General features: G+C 34.6%; 1 protein-coding gene across 3 annotated transcripts in view; it reads right to left on the bottom strand.

Moving 5' to 3' along the window:
• The window catches only part of LOC117101687 (protocadherin Fat 1-like), a 114,604-nt gene that overhangs the window by 20,646 nt on the left and 67,807 nt on the right, over window positions 1-26,151 (bottom strand). For all 3 annotated transcript variants that reach the window (XM_033241722.1, XM_033241723.1, XM_033241724.1), the window contains exons 5-16: window positions 16,313-16,630; window positions 15,723-15,942; window positions 14,616-14,755; window positions 12,412-12,904; window positions 7,107-8,599; window positions 6,137-6,314; window positions 5,459-5,680; window positions 4,460-5,089; window positions 3,320-3,631; window positions 2,668-2,882; window positions 1,665-1,809; window positions 30-1,108 (exon numbers count right to left, since the gene is read on the bottom strand). In XM_033241722.1, coding sequence (XP_033097613.1) covers window positions 30-1,108; window positions 1,665-1,809; window positions 2,668-2,882; window positions 3,320-3,631; window positions 4,460-5,089; window positions 5,459-5,680; window positions 6,137-6,314; window positions 7,107-8,599; window positions 12,412-12,904; window positions 14,616-14,755; window positions 15,723-15,942; window positions 16,313-16,630 — 5,445 coding nt within the window. The remainder of the gene's footprint in view (window positions 1-29; window positions 1,109-1,664; window positions 1,810-2,667; window positions 2,883-3,319; window positions 3,632-4,459; window positions 5,090-5,458; window positions 5,681-6,136; window positions 6,315-7,106; window positions 8,600-12,411; window positions 12,905-14,615; window positions 14,756-15,722; window positions 15,943-16,312; window positions 16,631-26,151) is intronic.

Genomic DNA, 26,151 nt, shown 5'->3' with positions numbered 1-26,151 from the left:
TATACTCTTTGATATCAACAATCACTAACCTGGAGACAAACAGGAGCATTATCGTTGACATCTCCTACAAGAACAGTCACATTCGTGGTATCAAAAAACACACCATCAGTCGCCTTGATGTTAAGGGTGTATTTTGACTTGAATTCACGATCCAGTTTTTTTGTTGTGGAGATCTTTCCTGTGGTGTTGTCGATGTGGAATTGACCAAAGGGGTCACCTCCTGCAATATGGTACGTAATCATTGCATTCGCCATATAATCAGCATCACTGGCTGAGACACGAATAATTACGAATGGGGGCTCAATGTCTTCCGGTACAGTAACAGGCTCTATTGCAGATGTGAAGCGTGGTGGGCTGTCGTTAACATCCATAACGTGAACCGTGACTCTGGTATTAGTTGAACGGACATTGGCACCCTCTTCATCATCTTCATCCATTACATGCTGAGCAATCACAGCGAACACATAACTTGAGGTCGCTTCTCGATCCAGCTTACTGCTTGTTGTTATCCATCCAGTCTTTCTGTCGATTGAAAATATGGCAGACACGTCGTTGCTCTGTAATGACGATAAGCTATACTCAATTTGACTGGTCGTATCTTTGTCGTAGGCATGGACTCTAAGTACGGAGTAACCGACCGGGGCATTCTCAGGTATCTTGATATCGTAACTACTGCTCTCAAACCTGGGTGCATTGTCGTTCACGTCTTGCACATCTACACGCACCTCCTTGAACGAAGCAAGCGAGGGGTCGGTATCGGTGGCTGCTTTGATGGTCAGAGTGTACCACGAACAAGTCTCATAGTCCAATGGACTATTCACCAGAACCTCTCCTTCATCATTTATGCTAAACTTACTCTTGTTATTAGTCCGGATGAGGTTGCCCGGAACGACACTGTATACAAGAGTTTCATTGTGAATAGCTGTGACGACACCTACGACGCTGCCTACTTGTGCGTCCTCCATAACGCTGAATTGTGGTATGATGTCCACAAATGCTGGCAAGGCATCTTCTTGGTTCATGACATAGATCTCAACCTGCGCGTCGCCTCCTAATGGGCTATTACCGCCGTCTACAGCTTTCACAAAGAACTGGAATAAGTTCGTTTCTAATTAAAGAAATAAATACACCATGATAAAGTAAAGGATATATCATACATTTCTGTCATAATTTGAAGGAATAGGAAATGGCTGATTTCCTTGCAAAACTTAAATTACAGCCAACAAGCTCGATTAAACCAATTTCTAGAAGAACCTTACATTAACGCAATCATATGAGTCATGTACAATGACAGATCTCAGGCAATGATGAATGAAAAAAGCTTCATTCCATATTTGAGCACATTAAACCAATTATAGCCAGAAATTGAATCAATGTAACATACTGCATGCTATCTTCCAATCCAATTTTATTACTAAACTTATATTTCAAGAGGCCTAACAGAATTTACATTTTCATGATTTGTACAGTGTACACAACTTACTTACAAGGGGTAAATCAATTAATGGCATGATCTGTTAATCCTAATGTAATCCCATATTACAATAAAGAAAATTTAAATTGAACAAAAAAACAAAAATGTGTCAAAAATTAAACACATTCCTGACTTGCAAAATGTACAAAATAACATAAAAAAAAGAGTTTTTAAGGATTCTCCATCCTACCTTTGCCTCTGATGGACGATTTAAGGAGTATTGATCCATCGACAGGGTTGATTTCAAACAGTTCTGTAACTACATCATCCATTCCAGCAAAGATGGAATAAGTAATCTTTGCATTCTGGTCCTTATCCGCATCAGATGCATAAACCTAAACAGAAGATAGATTCCAGATAATGCTTTAGCTCAGAGGCTGATTTAAGTGCGCCAAGAGGCTGGAGCCCCTAAATTTAATTTTAAAAAATTTCTTTCTGACATCAGGGAAGAGAGTGCCATTTCAGGGCATCTAGAGATGCCATTATCATAAAATGTTGTACTTCAGTCCTAACCAACCCTCCATCAGTAAAAGCCCCACCTTAGGCCCCCTTCTATTTCATGTTCCTGGGTCCACAACTGTAAATTATTACCAGCTGTCACATTTGACATTTTAAATGCCAATCATCTACTATTGCTATTATTGATTGATTGACAATGTCTCAAGTGATTACTCACTTTCGGATTCAAGTAGCCGGATGAATAATTCAAGTTGGTACACTCAAAAGTATAGTGTTACGATTTTGTTTACATTGATTAAATAAATTTGATTGAATTAAAAATTTGAATGAATTGAAAAGTGAACATGAAATTGTTTATATAGATTACGGTTTACTGGGTACCTCAGACATGGAGACACTTAGGCGACAAGAAAGTCATTGAAACGAGTTAGCCCACAGTGCTTTGTATTCTCTACAGAAAGCGGTATATCAAATACCTTGTAGAATTAGCTTGACCCATGGAAAAACAATGGAAATCGATTAGTCATGTACCCACAATGCACGCCAGGATGTCCTACTACAGAAATGGAAAGAAGAAAAGTTAGATGGCCCAAACAAGCTGGCAGAGAACGGAAGGAAAAGGGAGAGGTACTAAGGTTCAGGTCACGGAACCAAGTTAAAGTCGTCACCATGAAACAGCTAGGAAAATGTCACTGCAGCTTGGTGGCCCATGAGGGTAAGAAAGGTTTATTTACCTGCAAAACTTGATCTCCAACGTTTATGTCTGCATAGATATACGCTTCATATTTTTCAACTTCAAATGTAGGTGCGTTGTCGTTCTTGTCTTCTAAGATGACCTTGACTGAACTGAAGGACGCGCGATGACCCTCATCAATGGCCATGATGGGAATGGTCATAGTGCGTTCGCTTGGGTCTTCACGGTCAAAAATGCTGGCAGTCGAAATTTCACCTACAAATCAGATGATAAATTATTTCATATTGATTAAATATGGGTTAACATAGGTTAAACATGGATGCATATGGACAGTGGAATGAGTATACAACATAGCTTTACAGCTGTATGCATAAGTGTATGTAAAAAAAATCATATTTTATGCCAAGCCTTTTCTACTAGTTTCATGCCATACGCCAAGGCATAAAGGGCGCCACTATAATGAAAATCATTCCCACCAACTGTAATGTAACACAAACAAGGAGATTTGGAGTATTCTCTTAATCTCTGGAGCGCGAGTTTATTTCCTGGCAACCACCGGACAGGTGTAGACATAAACTCGCATCCTTGGTGCCCCCTGCGTCAAACCTGTCAGATGTGAGCTTGTGTGCCTGACAGCAAACATGATTGATGAGTAGATGGACTGATTGATTGGTTGAATCATTTGAACTTACCAGTTCTTGTGTCAATTATGAATTTACTTCTCATATCTTCCCCTATGATTGAATAGGAAATGCGTCCTCCAGTCCCCTCATCGTCATCTGTGGCCGAAACCTGTATAACAGACGTTCCGATTGGTTGATTCTCATCAAGCGAGACACTGTACTCAAACCTTGTAAAGGTTGGTGCAAATTGGTTAGTGCCATCAACGTTTACAATAACATACGCGTTGTTGGTGAAGACTGTATCCGAGACGGATATATTCAAGATGTATGTTTTGTCCGCATTTAAATTCGGCTGACGAGTGTTAGTGACCGAGATAATACCTGTAAAAAATAAGAATATTCAGATTTTGTCTTGTATGCGAAGGTAGAACATTTGTTTGAACTGACAGTTGGCTGAGAGGTATTATCAATCAGTCAGATATTATAGTGAGCAAATATTTATCATACATAGATAGGGAGATGCTCGCAGTGCTGGATATTATGGCCATGTGCATGTTGAAGAATGCAGTACTGTTCATAATAGAGTAGGGGATTGTCTCCCGGTGTACTGCTCAATCACCAACAGAAGGACCCCACTGGAAATAAGTCTTCTTCTAGACTTTCATGAGCTATCCTTTGCGTTTACACCGAATAAATCCAATCCAATTATTTCTGCTTCTTGTGCTGATGGGTTTAAATTGGAAACACATGGCGTGGCCCTTTCAATAACAGACATATAAGAGGCAGAATTTGGGGGGGGGGGGAACAATGTAGTTCTGTTATATGTTAGTACTGGTGCTGCACTGAGGATGTCCACGGGGCTTTAAGGGCCCAGCAAAAATATTTCTCCTTGCTTTACTCCTACAAGGACTGTTGAGGAAAATAATGAACATTATATGAAAACCTCAACCTGTTTTCCTTTATTATGTACCAATGCAATTTTATTTATTTTAATGCTATCTGCAGGTTACTACTTTACAAGCCAAAAAGCATGGGTGAGTAATGATTACCCATAAACCCTTGAATCAGGAATAAGGCTACATTAAAAAAAAAAAAAAAAATCATAATTGATCGAACTTCCATTTTGCCACATTGTACAAAATAATTTGTTTTGTTTTTTTTTTGGTCATTTATAACTATTTTAGGAATGTTCATTTAAATCTAAATTACCTGTTCTACTTCCAATATAAAAATTCATTTCTTCATTTCCAGATATTATGGTGTAGGTAAGCTTTTCCGTATCAGTTATATCACGGTCGGTGGCAGACACAACACAGACGAATGCTCCCTTGCCGGCTAACTCACTGATGGTCGCCTCATAGGCAGGCTTTGTGAACACTGGTGGGTTATCATTCAGATCTGTTATCTTCACGTTGATGCGAGTTACGCTACTAAGTTGAGGCATGCCACCGTCTACTGCTCTTACGAGGAAATTGTGGTTCTGGATAGACTCGTAATCCAGCACTCTTGACGTGAGAATTGAACCGCTGTGAGAGTCTATGTAAAAACTGTCTGTCATACTACCATCTTCAACAATATGGTATGACACTTGTCCGTTAGTGCCAGAATCGTAGTCCAAAGCAAGTACGTTGGCCACCGATGTTCCAACAGCCACTGCTTCGGAGAGGGTTCTCGTGTAGACTGGAGCATCAAATAATGGGGCAATATCGTTGATATCTTCTACGGTAATTACCACCAAAACCTCAGCATAAGCACGGGTCAGTGTGTCACTGGCACGGACAGAAAGCCGATATTCTTGAGTTGTCTCGTAGTCCATGGCGCCAACCACTTTTAATGCACCTGTTTAAAAGTACAAATATTTTTAAATCCCTTAAGTAGTAAAATAAAAGGACAAATATGCAATGACATTGAAAAAAACAAACAGAAAATTGTTAGAATGTAGTATTGCAAAAGGAACAAGTGAAGCAAAAAGAGAGTGAAGTTATGTATTCATGAAAGATTGAACAAACCAAGTTTCTCTTCTTTACATACACCACGTAAGAAACAGAGATGCAAGCCACAACCGTTATAAATACCCTTTATACAATTCATAAGATTTCTATCAATTAGAATTAATTTCTGCAGAGCTGCTCTTTAACAAGGGAGACATAGAGCACGTTCTTGCGCAAGTTCATGCAAACATTCTCCATAAAATATTAAAACACACACCTGTTTTATTTGTAATAACAAACTGGTTATAATCATCGCCTGCACTAATACTGTATATAACTTTACGTCCATCTGGGCTTGTAGCTTGGATGTGCAGAATGGCCGTATGCAGTTGAATGTTTTCGGGAATGGTCTTAGTATACTGAGGGCGGTCAAACACTGGCATCGCCTTGTTGATCACGCTGATGGGTACATCAACCACTTTACTATGTTTGTTATTACCTTGGGAAATTAATGAAAATAAAATTACGTAGAATTATTATGGTTAATCAATGTGATGGTTGTAAAGTTTTAAAATACATTTAAAACATACATACATTTGAATTTATCATAAACATTGAATAGCTTTGACCAAAACATGTTATATGCCAAAATATGGTCATGATGACATCACATCATGACCATATATAGGCACATCATGCCCATATATATGCACATTATGACCATATATGGTCATACCACAATTCTTTGTAAAGGTTCTGCAAATTTACACACATTTATGATTTTTATTTCTTTGGCATCCAACAGTGAGTAACTTGCCAATTACCGGATGGAGAATGCTTTATAAACAAAATTTCTTTACCTTAACTTATGACTATTTCTAGCCTATATAAAATTTAAATTAAAATATTAATTTGGCTGAAAGTACTTTTATAAAAATTCAAAGAACATATTTACCTTTGTCACTAGCTTTGATCTTCAAAATGAAGTCCTCGTTTTGGTTACTTGGATCAAGCTTCTTAACAAGCATAATCTCTCCACTTGTTGAGTTGATGTTAAATCTGTTGTCACCGCCCTCAACCAGGGAATACTTAACTTCTCCATTCTTGCCTATGTCACGATCGATAGCAAGAACCTATAAAAAAAACAATAAGTAAGTAAGATTTACTATAATAAATATAGTAGATACAGTAGATGTAATAGATAAAGTAGATATATAAGATGTAATAGATATAATAGGTGGTAGATATAGTAAATGTAGTAGATATAGCTGATAGTAGATATACAGTAGATGTAAAATAAATAATAGATAGTATAAACAATATACAGTAGATGTAATAAATATAATAGATAATAGATATATAGTAGATATAACAGATATATAGTGGAAGTAGAAGCATTTGGGGCAGTGGTTGAAGCTCATACTTTAACATCTTATATACAGTACTAGCAGATATAATAGATAGCTATAATTTAGATAACATATGGCTTTGTTTCCAAAAAATAAGTTGGTTTTTTTTTTTCAAAGTAAATACATTAATATTTTCACACGCTGTACAATCGTTTATAATATTTGAGAATCTGACATTAAAATTAAAAATTTAGTTGAAACTAACTTTGATCAGATTTTCTTAGTACTGCTCAACCTCCAACAGACATTGAAAAATACATATTATTTTGGTAAGGGTATATCTAAAGCAAGCCTTCATAATATGACAAAATGTGACCAAACATTTCCTGTAGAGTCTGACAGTCTTTCTTAATGCATATACTCTATCCACACTATAAAAATTTTATGTGTGGACAGAGCTATGCCTGTGTTTAGTGTGTATTTGTGTATCTTATACTGAAAGATCATACACCACCAAAACTTTCTTAATATTTGGTCTAAACTTTTGGAAGAAAAGTACAAACACGCAGTACATACTGTGCGGACAATGCTTCCGACTTCTGCTTCAACTTGTACCACAGCTTTGTAGTCCAAATGTACAAACATCGGCGCATTATCATTCTCGTCGAGCACCTTAACATTAACTAGAACATGCGCTCTACGTTCATCGACTCTGGTGTTTCTGACTTCGACTACGATATTATACTCCTTCTTTGTTTCCCTATCAAATGGTATTCCTGTAGTCCGAAGAATACCAGAAGTTCTGGAGATGTTGAACCTTTTGTCCGGGTTCAGAATGCGGTATTCAAGAGGCTCATTTAGTGCATTTCCGACAGCTGACACAAGTGCGATGCGCTGTATTGTTGGGTCGTTTTCCATCACAGTCGCAGAGTAGCTATTCTGTGCAAACCTCAGCTCGGATTCTTGTGCCTGTTGAACAGATATCTGTACTTCTGCAGTACCTTTGTTCATACCATCCGAGACCGTTACTGTGAGTACATAATTCCTCATCAGGTTGGTTGAGTTTATGACGGTAATAACGCCAGAAACAGGATGGATGGAAAACCTTCGCTCTGGGTCACCAGCTGTAATGGAGTATTCAAGGTTGGTGATACTGGCAGTGTCTGCATCTGTAGCATGAACAGTGACCACCGCAACATCTTTGTAAGTTGGAAGAATCAGAATGGTGCTGTAGACGTCTTTATCAAACAGAGGTGGAGAGTCATTGATGTCAACAATGGTGACCAGTACATCAACCGGATTGATTGACTGCAACTGTGGTTCCCCACTGTCCCTCACTTGGACAGTGAACTTGAATTGGTTTCTCTGTTCATGATCCAGCTTAACCTTTGACCTTATAGCTCCGGTGTTTGAGTCGATTGTAAAGTATTTTTGAGCCTCAATCTCGATGATCTGGTACATCAGATGAGCATTGTGGTCACTGTCATCATCTTCGGCACTTATCACAAGAGGTCGACCAAGGCTGTCAAGAACAGGGCTGTTTGGAGGCTTTGATTCAGTGATATTACCCTGATAAAGATTATAGAGAAACTCTGGCACGTTATCATTGACATCCTCCACGTGAACGACAACAGAGACCGTAGCTGAAAGACCAACCATATTGGTAGCCTGCACGGTAAGGCTGTATATGGTTTGTTCTTCGTAATCCAAGGGAACCAGAGTTGAGACAACTCCTGTGCTGGGGTTGACCTCAAAATCATTTGCTACGTTACCGCTTATAATTTCGTAGACGACTGATGACAGACTTTCAGCTTGGATGACAACAACCGATTTGCGTGCCGGCATGTTTTCATAAACATTTACCATGTATTCATCAACAAGGAACTTCGGTGGAGCATTATTGGAGACGGTCACTGTAATATTAACATTACAGGTGCAGCTTTTCATCGGAGTACCATGGTCTTTAACTCTGACTACCAACTGGTAAAATGATTTTTTGTTGCGGTCCAGTTCGGAGCTGACTGAGATATATCCACCGCTAGATATTAAAAAATCATTATCAGGATTACCTAGAAAAAACAAAATGATTATAGTAAAAAAATGAGAAAATTATTAATTAACAAAAAAAAAAATACTTATCACATTCATACAGACGTAAATGATTTATTTTTTAAATTGTGTTAGAAAGAAAAGTGAAAAAGTGAACACTATAAAACTGCAAAATATTTTACAATGTGAATTGTTGAACAAAAGCTTTAAAAATGTAAAAATGTGCTAAAAATAAGTAAATATAAAAAAATTAGTGATAAAAGTGATTCTAAAATTGATAAAACTAGATACAAAAAGACAAAAATTCTTATGTTATTTCAATATTTGATACAAATTTCACAAATGTTTTGCAAGAAAAAATATTATAAAAACAAATAAACCAGAATTATAAATATTAAACAAAAATTCTTGAATCTGTGAAATTAATTATGCAAAGTAAAAAAAATGTACATAAACTAAACATCAAGATGATGAAGTGAATCTGCGATAAGGTGTTAAAAAATTGTGTTAAATTTTATTGCAATACTTTAAGCAAAAAAGAGGGGGAATGGGGAACTATAACTAATAAGGTGGGGGGTGGGTTGGTGGGTGGTAGGGCAGCTGGTTAACCAACCTTGCCTTCTGCCATTTCTGGTTACTGATATAATAAATAATAAAAAAATAGGAGGTTGAATTGAGTTCTGAGATAGATATAATATGTTATCAGTGGCGACGCCAGCAGAAGGTCTGACAAGGGGGTACACCGACCCCTGTCGGGGTACACTGGACCCTGTCGGGGTACACTGACCCATCAGGGAAGAACCCAATCACTTCACTGGGAAACACTACTATAAAGAAGCATTTTCAGAGTCTAAAGAGAGCCAATTCGGGCATCTAGGTGCCTATTTCATAAAATATTCTCACCTCAGCCCCAACCATGGTGGGGGCTAAGGTGGGTGTGGCCCCTTGGTGTTGCAGACCTTTGACCTCTCATCAAGAGAATCTCTGGCGCCACCATTGTATGTTAACCTTATAAAGCAAACATTTTTTAAGTGATTTCCCCGAGTGTTTCTGCAATCTATTGTAAGTCCATGTTAAACCACAGCGATACTGAATGTAAACTTTCATTACAGTATCAAACTCCATTAAATACCATTAATGCATGGTGTCTATCACTCACTACATTGCTTATCTGACAAATTTTAATATTTGGGAACCTAGGTAAGTGTATACAAATAAATGTTTTTAAGGAAAAGAAGAATATACATCATTAGGATAAGAGACATGGTGAAGAAACAAAACATGTCAAATAGTACAAATAAAATGTATCATTTAGGACACGTCCGCACTGTGAAATTTTAGGTGACAAATATCTTCAATATACAAATGTGATTGACATCATTATGGGCGAATACCAAATATATTGTTGCATACAATCTGGTAGCGTGGACAAAAATTTAAAAGAAAACTTAGTGGTTTGTGCCGGCAGCCACGAGTCTCAGTCTGTCACTACATGAGTTCTTTGCACGGCAATACATTGTAAATGTTGTTATTTAATGTTATCACTCGAGTCTGCATTACATCAAGTCTCAAATGTTACGAAAATTTATATTGGTAATAAAGACTATCGTATCATATCGTAAAGTAAACATCTTTGACAAGAGAGAGACATACTTCACAGCCACAAGTACTTATAGCTGAATGTATTCAGGTACTTTATATGGACATTGCCGACTTTACCGATCATGCTAGTGTTCATACCGTCAGGCTTAGAAGAGCCATTGATTTTCAGCCAAGCTCAAATTCTATGTGATTAACAAAGTTGAGCAAAATGCCTTGGGGAGTGTTCATTTTGAGATGCACTTCAGCATGGCACAACATGAAATCACCGAGGCAAACTTCAACACAAATAACGAGTCATCGATTCAAGTATATTGGTAGAATATTCATGAGTGGATAAAGCTGTATAAATCGGAATGAAGTGAGAGATTTCTAGTAACTAGGACCAGAATAATAAACATAACCTCCACTGATTGATTAGGTTCGTTTCTTATATTTATCCTTGATGAAATTTAGAATAACAGGGCAATTCTAATCCCAATACTAATTATGTATTCTCTTGAAACATCAACAATTTATTAATTAATTTCAGTATAAAATTAGATTTCAGTCTACTCATTCCTTTTTGTCTTTACATGTATTAGTCTGAAATAGTATTATTTTTTATTAAGAAATTGAAAAAAGTAAAAATGTGGCCTCATTCTCTTCTCAAAATATGAGAAAAGTATTTTTAAACTTGTTATTTCATTTTGTTTCTTAAATATTAATGTTTTCCACTTTTGCGCAGGCAAAACCATCTTGCTGAACTAGTAGGTTCGACTTCCGTCCTGATAAAGAGAGAATTTGAGCCCCGAAGTAAGCCAAGTACTGTAAATCATACGAGCTGATATACGCATTTGTAAATCTGCAATGGCGGTTATTAACAGCAAGAATTACAGTCTGCCAGTGCCCAGTAGTAAAGGAGTCATCGACCCGAGGAGGGCTTCCCCATGATTTGTACCCAGCCTTCTCTAGCTTCACTCAGCTGCCTACTCACTAAAAAAAATACTTTTGTTTAGAAATCTGGGTCACGAAACAAAGGAAGATAACATGAATGTATTCAAATTTAATTATCTACCGAATAAATAGTGTCAGAAGTAATAAATTTTATTTGAGGACCTGGTTGTGTTGTAGCTGAATGACTGCACATTGATTTTCATTTCTTGGTTCGATAATATATATTATAAGTCAGTGGTGATATCATCACTTTCATTTGCACTGAATTTTTCCTATTCTCGACTGATGATTACTTTGATATAGTGCCTCCAATTGCTTACAATAAAATGTATTCGCCTTGATTTCTATTCATGTTTCGTTCGATTTCTGAATTCTAACATCAATTTCTCTACTCTTTTGTGTAAATTGAAAATATGAAGCTGTATTGGATGACGTCGGCAGCAATATTACAGTAATAGATCTAATAAGCTAACAAAAAATGCTATTATTATTAGTTAATTTGTCCCACAGAAAGGATTAAAAACAATGATAATTTTTAGAACTATCCTCAGAAACTCTAAAATATTATTTCAGACCAGGCTTCCAACGAGTTCAGCATAAAATAAATTTCAGCATAGAAAAAGAAAATGCCTTTGAATAGGTGCCTAATAGTTAATTGTGATTAGAAGAAATTATTATAGATAAATCATTTTTAATTTGAAAAAGAAATCAACAAAATGACTAGGTTTAAACATATTATAAACCATTATCGGGGTGCAAAATACAGTCATCAAAAGGAGTTAGTTCATTAAATAAAGACAATCCCAGCTGAGCCCCAACCGTGATAGGTGAATATACTGGCTGATAGTGACAGTAGTCATCGTCCATTAACATTATCTGCCCTGCACTATCAAGAAATGTTAGAAATGATACTTGTTTTTGTCCATTACTGCGAGTGTGATAGTCATTTTATCACACCCAAATATGGGTGTGAAATGACATCATTATGCCTATAAATGAGCAAAAAAAGTTTGGAAAAAGGAAGAGTGAATAGACCAAACTGAAAACCAGTGCTTTAACAAATCTATAGTAGTAAAACAGATTTTATATTATTGATTTATGTAGAGCTGCTGTTAATATTACTGAGAAAGAAATGACTTTACAGCCCTGTCCAGACTATCGAATTGTATTTGCCAAAAACATGTGACACGCCTAAATATAGTATGACATCACATTATGGCCATATATAGACGCATCATTACTATACATGTGCATACAACAGTAAAATTTCATAGTGTCCACACAGTTTGAAACTTACCACTCTCAATACTATATGAAAGCTCTGCATTCTTTCCTTTGTCTAAATCAACAGCGGTAACCTGCAAGATACGAGTGTACGGCGCGGCACTCTCGTACACACGTCCTTCGAATCCCTCAGGAGCACACGCCGGTGCGTGGTCGTTGAAATCCGTCACATTAATTACCACGCGCGTGTAATTTTTCTTTGTGGGGATACCGTGATCCTTCGCCATTATATTCAGCGTGTGCTGCTTTCGGTTTTCGTGGTCGAGCCTCTTCGCAACAGTTATAGTCCCAGTAAGGCCATCTACCTTAAAAAGACCTTCCCTGGCGGAGTCTGTGTTATTTAATAATTCATACGATAGACGTCTTGCTGAGTCCTGATCTGTTGCTCGCACTGTCAAAATACTTATGCTAGGGTCGACAGGCGCGTTTTCCGAGATGGTGACTTCGTATTCTGTTTTATCAAAAACTGGGGCATTATCATTAGAATCCAGGACATTCACAAGTAACTAAAAATAGAAACAAATTGAACATTAACATGCTATTTGCAAATTGCAGGCAATCCATAAAACAAAATTTTTCTTTTTTAGGGGAACAATTATTTAGGTTTGTTACAGTTTAAAAACAAAGTCTATCAAAATTAGAATGTCTGATTAAACTATTTCTTCCAACTTTCAACGGATGACATTAAGTGAGACATTTTTTGTACCAAACTAATTTCGTAAAGATTGTCAGAGGAGGGCGCAAACACATTTACTTTTCTTATCAAGCAAGTAGTCAAAAACATCCACACAGAGGAAAAAATAAAAACAAAATTTTATTCGTGAATGTTAACAGTGTAATGTTTAACACTTTAAATTTATAGCCTAAAATTAGGAAGAAAGATACATATCTTACTTTTGGAGATTTCAAGTTACACAAGTACAACTTATATTTTGGTTATAATAATGTCACTGTAATAATTCATTTCCATTCATTCTTCTGTGTGATACAACAGTCAAGACTATATGATTGATCTGACTAATAGAACAGGGCTGGGAGGAATCACACCAAGGATACCCCACTACGTCTGAAGACTTGTTTCCAGTGGGGTCCTTTTGGTGGTGATTGGGCAGTACACCGGAGTTAATCCCCTACTCTTTTCTGAAGAGTGTACTTCATTCTTTAACGTGCACATGTGCCATTTTGCAAATGGGACCAATGGCTTAAGGGCACATTTTCGGGACCAAAAAGGTGTCACCTAAATAGGGCTTGTCCGTAGTGTTAAAAGATATACTTTCTCTCGTTTAGTGCCCGAAAAGTATCCTCTTAATACTAAGGGTTTTAAATTGGCGCACATCATTTTAAATTATTCGTCCTGCACCCCTGTTTTCGATGCAAGTTGGTGAACTTAGGTTTTTCCCATGCGCGATTAACACACACGCTTTAAAATTGTATGCATTTATCATAAAAACACAAGCTTACTAGCCATTTTCTAAGTGACGATTCCTCACAAAGGAGTCATGATGCTTAGGGCATTCTGTTTACAGAATTTGAACCAAAAACCTGGGGGATCAGACTGCAAGCACAGTCACAAACCACAGCTCTGCTGCAATATATCAATGTAGGCCTACAATATGCAAGCCGACATACTCACACCATGGTACTGTAAAATACTGTAGTACTGTATTTTGTTTGAGATGAAATATATTCGTATCATATACCAGGAGTTTAAATAAGCAACATCAATTATGAGACATGGCACCAATTAGGGCGTGTCTGTCAATGGTTTCAGGAAACACTGACTGATAAATTCCATAATCAATTTTATAAATGAAGGTCACTGAATATTACAAATGACCAAAAAAAATGGCGCGTGTCCAAGACTTTGAAAATAACGATCACATGTGACATGTTTTCCCCCTTAAATGTCTCATCAGAAAGTTTGGTTCACTATCGTAACTTGCATTTTCAGCCCACCAGCTGAAATACAAAGAGAGCGGCAATTCCAATTGAACCGGGGATCAAGAGACCTCCATGGTTCACTGCACACACAGTGGGTACCACCCATTTAGCCGACTGAGCTAGGCTGCTCTATATGCACTTTATCCATAAACAGATGAACATGTTTACATATATTTGCAGTGTTGTCTTATAGACATATACAACAATATCAATCCGGTGGGGCTTGGAGGTACTATCCATAGTTACAGCCATGAAATGTGATTTAGTTATACTTACTTGTTTATATACAGTGTGAGTGCCATCGGTAACACTTATATTCAGATCATAATGTGCTTTTACTTCCCAATCCAAAGGTAATGCTAATTGAATAATGCCTTCGTTTGGATCAATAAAGAACGTACGAGTTGGATCACCATCTGAAACCAAGGAAAACAATACAACTTGTCACTGTCAATATATCAGACAACGAACTCGAAAAAACATCAGCATGATAAGGAAATGGGCATGTATATGTCATATTTTTTAAGGAACGATCCCAGAAACACCACCTTGACTTTGTCCCACAGCGCTGAAGAAAACAGTGCGGACTAAATAGCAACTGGCATCTTTCTTCTCAGCTCTATAACATCTATAAAGCATCAAGGTATCCTGGGGAGGGGAAGGTTGAGGCAAAGTTATCAGCACAAAGACGGGCGCAATAGTGACTCATAATGGATGTCCTATGCTCACTAGAGTCCTAGATCAGTAGTGGTATGGACTCTGTGGAACAGCAGGTAATTAAGCTTTGGGACTTAGGTAGGACAATATATGTGGCAAAGACAAGCCAAACTAGTCACTCATCGCAAAAATCCATTTTTGGTTATTAATACAGGGTTAAACAGTAAAATGAAAGCTATAAAATGGTAAAAGAATAATTAAAATCCGACATTTCGTTATGAAGCTACAAGAGTTTAAACATACAGCTGTTTAAAGAACAATATTTGAGAAATCAGCCTTCAAACTTTATAATTTTGGGCATTTCTTAGGCAGAAACCATCACGAAATCGATAAAAAGTTAACATTGAAAATGGGGAAAATAACAGAATAGCATGATGTATAGATATATAATGTTAGTTTGGTGCAATAAAATAAATTTACAAAATTTTGACATTTCAGCATGTTTCGATCATTATCTCCAAAACAGGATTTGCAACAAGTGACTGGTTTGGCTTGTCTTTGCCACATATGTATATTAGCCTTCACTCAGCCAAAAGTACAAATATGTACTGCACTTTGTAGGAGCATGGAGAATACAAAAAGTATACCTCCATCCACGATAGGATAACGATTATGAACGAAATGGGGCTGAACTGTACATACATAAGACTATTAAACAAACAATACCTGCAATCTGATAAAATAAAATGTCCCTATCAATATCGATTGCGTTGACCACCTCAATCAGACCACCTACTCTTAGCGTCTCTTGAATATTAACTACAGTCAATCCCGCATCCAGGAATTGTGGGGGATTAGGTGAATTTCTCGGAGGATCAAAAACTGTCAATGAAATCTTTGCAGTCCCTCTCTTCTGCTTCGGAGTTCCTGTGTCCAGTACTTCCAACTGTAATAGAGAAATCATAGTATTTTTATACCGTACTTCCACCCCAGATTAAACAAAAAACTGGGCCAATTCGGGGGAGGGGGTGGGATTATAACTTGGGAACCCCCTATTCAATCGAATCAAATTTATTGGCACTGTGTGCCTAATTCAAAGCTTATATTCAATATTTTTCTGAGAATATAAATTTTATAAAAGTTCTACTCTGGACTTTTGCACAAGGAAAGGCTTGTACAAATAACCAAATATCTTATAAACACAAGATAGCGTTCTCCGCGCAACAAATAAAAGCGTTAAATTTTATAGTTTATTAAAACGAATTTACTACAATCAGAAATTACTACTACAACCATCAAGCAGACGTATTCCTTACGGAAAGAAGGGGATAATCTGCGGAAGCAGATAAAGATCTGCGCGTTGATAGTATTCCTGTCTTTGCATCCAGCGAGAATCGTTGATTATCGTTGCCCTGAGTTATGAAGTAACTCAATTCCGCGTTAAGGCCAGCATCATTGTCTGTAGCGTAAACTCTGAAAATTGGCATGGCTTCTGATGTTCTGTCCTTAACAGGAATCTTAGGCGTGTAATAATTCTTCTTGAACCGCGGCTTGTTGTCGTTCAGATCGGTGACCGTGATTATCACCATAGCTACCGTGCTCATCGGTGGTGTACCATTATCGGTTATCAAAACCTGAAAAACATAAGATAATAGAAGAGGATAACACAAAATAATATAAAATTATGACTGAGGATGAATATGGTGTATATTTTTTTATCTTTCCTTTTAATCTTAAAAGGTTGAATTCATTGAAACATTTATGAAAAATATATATTTTAAATATTAATTATTCTATAGAAATTATACATGTACCATGTGAATTATGCCTAAAATCTATTTAGACTTATGTGTAAAAAATACCCATAATGTTCCCATATGCTATAATATGACATCATGTTATTATATGGATGTGATATGTGATGTCCATATATGGATATTTTAAAAAGTTCAGGAGGACATCAAGGGAGCAAACTTGCACAAACATTATCAAATTATATGTGGAAAATATCCATACATGGTTATGATATTACAAGTTAACATTTCCATATATCCATGTGATATGACATCATCATGTCCATATATGGGTAGTTCACGCAAATTCATTACATAGATGTGATATATCATCATGTCCATATATGGGTAGTTCACGCAAATTCATTACATAGATGTGATATGATATCATGTCCATATATGGGTAGTTTACACAAATTCATTAATAGATGTGATATATCATCATGTCCATATATGGGTAGTTCACACAAATTCATTACATAGATGTGATATATCATCATGTCCATATATGGGTAGTTTACACAAATTCATTACATAGATGTGATATATCATCATGTCCATATATGGGTAGTTCACGCAAATTCATTACATAGATGTGATATATCATCATGTCCATATATGGGTAGTTCACGCAAATTCATTACATAGATGTGATATATCATCATGTCCATATATGGGTAGTTCACACAAATTCATTACATAGATGTGATATATCATCATGTCCATATATGGGTAGTTCACGCAAATTCATTACATAGATGTGATATATAATCATGTCCATATATGGGTAGTTTACACAAATTCATTACATAGATGTGATATATCATCATGTCCATATAGGGGTAGTTCACGCAAATTTATTACATAAACATGGTAGTGGGGACACAGGTTTAGGAGGACATCAAGGAAAAAAACTCATACAAACACTATCAAATTATATACAGGCAAACACCCATTATGGTTATGATGACATGACACTATGTCCATATGTGATATATCATGATGTCCATATATGTGTAATTCACAAAAATTCATCACATAAAACTTGATAGTGGAGATAGAACTTCAGAAAGATATCTAGGGAGCAAACTCATCCAAACACGTTAATTTGCAAAGTATCATATGTTACTATGCCATTGACTGCAAAAAGATATACAATTACAATTTATGATCTCAACAGATAGGAAGATTTATATTAAAACATGTGTTCTGAACTAATTGAGCGAGAAAATAACCTTCATAAAAATAATTTTCATGGCGTCATCGCAACAAATTTATCAGGAAAATCGAAATCATAGAATACAAAAATAATATTTTTATTAATTTAAATGAAATAGGTGTTTTTTTTATATTTTATTACAGAAGTTTACATTTTGCTAACTGGGAATTTTCATGGCGTCATCGCAACAAATTTATAAGGGGCGTCCTCGCAACAAATTTATTAGGAAAATCATAGAAATACAAAAATAATATTTTAATTAATTAAAATGAAATATATGTTTTCTCTATTTTATTATAGAAGTTTATAATTTGATAACTAATTTGATAATTAGGAAATGGCATCAAAACAACACTGTCTGGCTCGAAAATTCTAGTCTGATGACTACGTTGTGGCATCGGATGAAAGTTGTGAATGCTTGTCCAACTTCCCCCTACACCAACACCACTCACACCCTCTCCCACTTTCTGTCTCCGCAACTGTAATGAATTTTCTTCAATTAACAAGTAGGCAAAATAGAATTAATTTTTTAATTATTTTAATTCATCAAAAGATAGAATTCAAGTTGAATACATGAATCTCTGTCACGATGACACGTTGAAGCATAAATTTATAAGGAAGTATTTACTCGCATGTTCTCTCAGTAAACACAAGAATATATTTGCAGTATTTATTACACACTAGGATAATCAAATTTACTCTGGCAAATTTCCTCGATTGAACTTAATTTTAGTATAATTCTCCTTACGAATAATGCATGAGCGAGCCTGGGAATTGCACCAACGACTGACGAGTCGGAGAGGAAATTGAAGATAACACTTTTGCGCAAACTACGAAGAGGATGCTCCCACACACAAAACACAGGCTATTGATTACTGTCTCATTGGCTAAGCTTAGGCAAGTTCATTTGAGTACAGAGAAGAAATACATTATTGATGTTTGCCGTGGGGTAACATCTTCTTCCCACTGGCTGCTCGTAAACACGTATAAAAATTGGCAGAGTCATCTCCAAGTTCTAAAATATGGTTTGGGCAGCGATTCTCGTAAAAATCAATCAATCAATCAAATAGTCAAGTTAAACCGTATATTAATCAATTTATGTGACATAATGATGAGAAATAAATTGGCAAAATGCACAACCTAAACTACGCCTACATAACATGTTGTATGTATACCAACCTAAAATCAATTTTACTATATTCATGCGCTACACTTTCTGTCTGCGAAAATAACATCTTTTCACCTTTGCTCGGTTGTATTTCTGCATATTGCCTTAATATTTAATTTTAATTATTTAATTGCTTTTGAAAAAATAAAGGTAAAAATAATTTCTCTTTTATATTTATTACTTAATTTTCACTATTCTGTATTTTGTTACTTGTACTACAGTATCAGTCATGAAATTAAAAATAAAGAATTTTAATTTCACATTTGAACTGCTTATTAAGCAAGCTATTAACTTCAAATTAAAATATCAATTTTCGGAATAACATTTCTGTATTCATTTCCATAGATCCAAATTGACTAGTAATCAATTTAGGGATTTTTTGTAGTCAATGTCTGAAAATCTTCAATCTTTACAGATGGCTAGTATTATATTTTTAATAATTTTAATCTTGATTATTACAAGTTTATCTTCATTATTTTGATTATTACTACTGTATATAGGTCAATGTATCACATATAAAGACATCATGGATCTTGTAAATGCCAATGTATTTTCATTATTCAGAATGCCTAAGCAAATTTCCATAGATATTACATACATAAAAATTTCATACCCTGGTGAGAAAATGGAAAGATGATCAACTTGTGCAATACTCGTGGGTGGTATAAGTAATAATAAAGATAATAAATAGATAGATCCTAGGTCATGGAAATAATAGTGTCATCTTGGTTCAGGGTTGCGTCCCCTGCTATACTCATCAGATCCAACAGATTGTCGAAAAATATCAAAACAAAAGATTAGCTAGTCTCCCTTCTTACAATTCTATAAAGGATGTTATTCTATTCAAGCTGGAAATAAAATCACCCAATTGTTATTAGTATCAAAGCGGCAGCAAACTGTCTATGAATGGAAAAAAGGATGCTTTTAAATAATTAAACAGACAACTCTTTGTCCCTTAAAAGTAAGTACTTTATATACAAAAAGCACAACAAACGAAACAATATATTGTTGTGAAGTTTACTGAAACCAGTATGCAATTTGATTCTTTCATTTCATGGCCTGCACACAGTAGCCAAGATTTTCAAACAGTGCGGGACAATATCAGGGTCCCCTTTTGGGAGGTAAAAATAAGGGGGAAAAAAGGAAAAAAAGAAAGAAAAAGAAAAAAATGATACCTCACAACGCCTCAAATGTTATTTTCGGGCGTCTAGAGCACAAAAATCTCGCGGACCCCCTAGGACATTGTTGTCTCGATCGGCCGAAATTTCGGCCCCCCTTTTGGAAATCTCTGGATCTGTCCCTGAGGGTGGAGCCACTTTACATGTAAATTCAAATAATGTGGACCCATAAAAAAACTGCATAATTTGGACCCATTTTAAAAAAATGTGGACCAATTCTTTATGAACCCATTAGAAATTGTATGGCACTTTCCCAAATGTCCCAATAGCTGGCTATGACATTGCCCGCACAGCAACATTCATCTACCTTCTAACTATTATGAGAGTAATAAAATCAGTATCATCTAATTTTCATTTGCAGATTTTGGCTTCCCCCTCCCCTCCTGGACTTGAGTAGTAATGAATACAAACTTCAAGCATTTATCAATATCACTCAATATGTACAAGGTATAATTTCTTTACATAGAATTCGGAATGCGGATCTTTTTTTTTCTGTTTGGCTCCTAAGCAGACATCTAGGTTCCAGGACACTCTGCAAAGATTAAATTTATCAAGAGATTTGAAATGTCTAGTCAGACAACTTAATACTAACGACTTTAATTTGTTAGTTACGTGCGGCACACATATTTCCTTGAATATAAGACAATATCCATTTCCAACACTTGGCACAATTCCTCAAAAAACCGGACAAAGCTATGTTCATTTGCTATACGTGGAATTCCCAAGGTTTTACATTAAGTACAATGTCTGGGAAATGAATGGCAGAGACAGAAGTTTTTTTAGTCTCCTGTTTTATCTGTCTGTAGTATGATTTAAAAGGAGTTTACATCAAACGAGACAAAAACATGTGATATGCCTAAATATGGTATGGTGACCATATATTACCATGTGTATACAACAGTTTTTTGTCGAACAAAACCTCAAATGGGACAAAGACAATCCAGCGAATTTATAGCCCTGTCCAGCCTATCAAATTTTATTTGACAAAAACATGATATGCCTAAATATGGTCTTGATGACATCACATCATGACCATATATGGATATACAAAAATGTTCTTTGTCAAAGAAAATTTGATAGCATTTGTGGACAAGAACTTTAGGGGTAAATGTGGGTGGACATCTTACTAAAAAATTTCTGGGCAAAAAATTATTCTCAAGTAATTAATTTGTCATTATATGTATCACTTTATTATCAGTGTTAGCACTTACACATATTTCCATCAATCCCCCATCCCCCACTCCAAATATCAAATATACCTGGATTAGTTACTGGACACAGTTAGTTTACCACGTCATGATGTCTGGATTTGTTTTAAATTGAGTGAAATCTTCATTATCAACTATTTTGGATTGAAGATGGGTAAAAACAGAAATAAGCGATAGGAATCCAGTCAAGATCGAATCAAGGAAAGAACATGTGCGTCAACGGAAGGGAAGGTACACAATGTAATAACTAAATTCAAAGAGAAATAAAGAAATTATTTAAAAGAATAAAAATCATCTCTTATTCCTAAGTAGATTTCCATTGATAATTTCCTATCTATAGATAATTTGTCTTTAACAGATGGAGGTAAGTTTTAATTCTTGACCCTATTCTATAAGAGAAGGCCATCAGATGTGTTCCACATAATTTTAACAATTGCATATGGATGGCAATAAAGTTGCAATCAGCGTACATTGTTTAATATTTGATAGTTCCATCCTATTATTTTTAAATTGAGTGAAACCTTCATAATCTCAACTAGGGTATTTTGAATTGAAGATGGGTAAAAACAGAAATAAACAATAGGAAACAAGTTGAGATTGAGTCAAGGAAGGAATATGTGCAAATAAAAGAATAGAAATCATCTCCTATTCCTGATTATAAGTAGATTTCCATTGATAATTTCCTATCTATAAACTTGTCGTCAACAGATGGTGATAAGTTTAAATAGTTGACCCTTCTACCAGAGCCTATCAGATGCATCCCACATAATTTTAACAATTGCAAATAGATTGCAATAAACTTCCTGATATTTTTAAATTGAGTGAGACCTTCATATCAACTATTTTGGATTCAAGATGGGTAAAAAACAGAAATAAGCGATTGGAAACAAGTTAAGATCGAGCCAAGGAAAGACTATGCGTGTGAATGGAAGGAAAGGTACACGATGTAATAACTAAATTAAAAAAAAAAAAAAAAAAAATTATTTAAATGAATAAAAATCATCTCCTATTCATGACTATAAGTAATTTCCATTGATGACTTCCTATCTATAAACTGGTCTTCAACAGATGGTGTAAGTTTGAATTCTTGACCCTTTCAACTGAGTAGCACATCAGATGTGTCCCACATAATATTAGCAAATTGTGTATAGTGGCAATATACTTGGAATCAGCGTACATTGATATTTGATAAGTTCCTTCCTGTTATTTTTAACTCAACCAGAATATACCCATATGTCATGACAAATCACAACTTTATTAGTAATAATTCAAATTAGATTTACACCTGTGTATAATCCAATGACTCTTTATTAAGCGTATTTTTTATTCAATTGTCTTTTAGAGGAAAGAATGATAAATCAGATTTTACAATGTTAATTTTTCATACATCAGATAACAGGTGAAGAACAGATTTTTACAGCATCTTGTTTTGAACTTTTATTATAATTTAACTTTATATTTTGATTGGCAATAATAATAATTATTAATTATTGGTAATAATATATAATATTTATACTTTAGGGACTACTCTGTACTGATGGTTGAAATAGGAAAATGGCATAGAAATTTATTCTTGTTGTAAATAACAGATATAAAATAATAATTAATAATACACAAAATGTAACGATAACTATAAAAATTTCAACAACAGTAACAAGTATATGATGACAACCGAGAGCTCTGATATCAATGATAACCATTACAACATGATTATTAAAAAAATAGATCATCACATTAAACTAAACTTTATGACCTTTGAATTTTAATTATTGTTATCAATCTGCAGTTTGTAACCTTAGGCTAGTGTAAGTTGAAATGTTGTGTTGTGAAGTGTAATATGAGATGAAAGAGTACAAAATTATAATTATCATTATTTTATCATTATTATTATTATTATTATTATTATTATTATTATTATTATTATCATTATCATTATTATTATTATTATTATTAATATTTTATTACTTTCATTACTCTTATTACTACTATTATTAGAAACATTTGTATGAGATGCCCATTATGTACACAATGAATGCTATACAAATATACACTCTATAAATAAGATGATTATATTCGTTTGTTTCGAAGAATTGAGGACGATGAAGCCATGCCGATAAAATCCTTGTACAAGAATGATATTTTTTTTGTTTTCTCCAGGCAATCCGCAATATGGTAGATGCAAGATCACTACCCTATCACAGCATTTTATCTAATGAGAATATTGCAGGCAGCATTAGCCATTTCATAGCTCCCATTGAATTGTATGATCAGCTCAAATGGTTAGCGGCAATAAATCTGGTACAGAATATTCCATGCTTCACCGAGCAAAAGGCAATTTCAGGTTTCTATATTATCGTAGTTCTGTACATTTCATATAAAAATTATTAAATTTCACAGCATGTAAAATCTGTTACAGGACAGGGATGCTTAACTTTACAGGTCTCTCTCTAATTTACAATCTCTTTATTAATACCACCTTCAATATAAAGACTACTTTCCTGTGGTCTAAAATTAACAAATGTCTTTTATCTATTATTTTAAGAGACCAAAGCTGCAAATGATCATGGAACCCATGGTCCCAAAAATGATTTTTAATTTTTGAATCCTGTATTTAAAAAATTAAAATTCAGTTTAACCTAGCTTTGTATTTTTTATATTTTGGAAATACATATCTATACAAATATCTACACTACCGAAATGTATTTAACTATAAACCTTTTATAGAAAGAAAAATTTGCAGAAAATGTGCCTTTACCAAAACCAAACCGATTCGAACTTACGACATCGCAGTTGAAGGCAGAAAGTCTTACTGCAGTTCCGCACTTTCATAATGCTTGTTTTTATGTGCGATTGCTTGTAATACAGTTATTATTACGATGCATTATGTATAAATTCCCATTTTCTTCTGTGTAACATTTTAGAAAACATGACAAGCATGAAACAAATTTCATATCTATTTAAAGCATGACATTAAAAAAAAAAAAAACCTGAAGCGATTTAATTAAGTATTTGCTCGTTGAAATTAACTTTCTTGAAATACAAGCTCACATATTTTCACTGATGTAATTTACATCAAGCGCTCCAGAATATGAATTGACTGGAAGCATCCATATAAGTATTATAGCATTAGTATTATATTACTTGGTCTATTTAAAATATTGATCAGTTCGCAGGTTACTCAAATATTTTGATTGCGAATCGATTACTAGATTATCGACAATTACTTCACATTCTTTTCATAACTGATTTAGAAAAAAAATCATAATATTTATAATTTAATTAAATAATTAATAATTTTTTTTACATAATTGATGTTCTGCCGTATAAATTCAATTTAAACTTGCATAACAATTAAGACAAGTCAAAATAATTCTGTTTTTTACTGCTTTACAGTAAAAAACTATAAAAATCCTTAAAAATTAGGTCTTTAGAATCAAATTTTATTTGACAAAAAAATGTGAAAGTACCTAAATAAGGTCATGATGACATCACATCATGACCATATATAGGCACATCATAACTATGGGCTGACAAGTTTTTTTTTTTTTTTAATTTGATGTGGTCAAAGAACAAATGGAACAGTATAATTTACATCTCTTATTTTTTAAGTATTATCAACCAAAAATCAATAACTTTATATACAAAATAAGCAATTTATATTCATACTTAATAGCTCGAGACACAATATTAAATGTAGGCCTATTTATTATCATAATTAGTATTATTTACCATAATAATAAGTTTTTTTTTTTTGTTTTTTTTTTTTAAATTTGATGTGGTCAAAGAACAAATGGAACAGTATAATTTCCATCTCTTATTTTTTAAGTATTATCAACCAAAAATTCATAACTTTATATACAAAATAAGCAATTTATAGTCATACTTAATAGCTCGAGACACAATATTAAATGTAGGCCTATTTATTATTATAATTAGTATTATTTACCATAATTATTATTACTTCCATTCAATTATTATATTAATTATTATCTGGTAAAATCATATTACGTGAGAATGCTGACTGTCTGTCATTCTGTTATGCAAATGGGTCCCAAATATTTGATCTAGAAACATTCTAAATTGGCATCCATAAAGTGCAGAGTTTAAAACCATCAAACCAGACACTGCGGCACACATACTCAACACACTAATGTAAGAACTGGCATTCTCTGAAAATATGACGACAACAACGATTTTACGAGAGAATTCTAAATCTTCCAGCTTAAATCCTACGTGAGAATTACTAAAAGAACGTGATAAAACTAAAATGTGGGTAATTTATTTCATTCTTTAAAAGTTGAGTATCGACAAGATGCGGTGCTCTACTTATAAAGTTTATTTTTTCATTTTTATTTTTCACGGCCTATTTTCATCTAGATATACTGTAAAACCTTGAATAGCAGAAGTCCAATGGGACTAATGTTGAGAAGAAGCCCATCTCGAATTGAAGACCAATTCCTTAGTTTGCAAAAGTAGCTTAAAAAAGAAGCCCATCTTGAGAAGAAGCACTCCCCCCCCCCCTTTTCAGTTTGCAAAAGGAGCCTCAAAAAGAAGTCAATCTCGCCGGTTAATACACGCCATGATACAGA

The sequence above is a fragment of the Anneissia japonica genome, unplaced genomic scaffold (genome assembly GCF_011630105.1).
Source record: "Anneissia japonica isolate Jap-2015-1 unplaced genomic scaffold, ASM1163010v1 scaffold180_len884964_cov147, whole genome shotgun sequence".
In the NCBI taxonomy this organism is placed as follows: domain Eukaryota; kingdom Metazoa; phylum Echinodermata; class Crinoidea; order Comatulida; family Comatulidae; genus Anneissia; species Anneissia japonica.
Note: the sequence above shows the minus strand (reverse complement) of the source record. Positions and strands in the feature narration are given on the sequence as shown.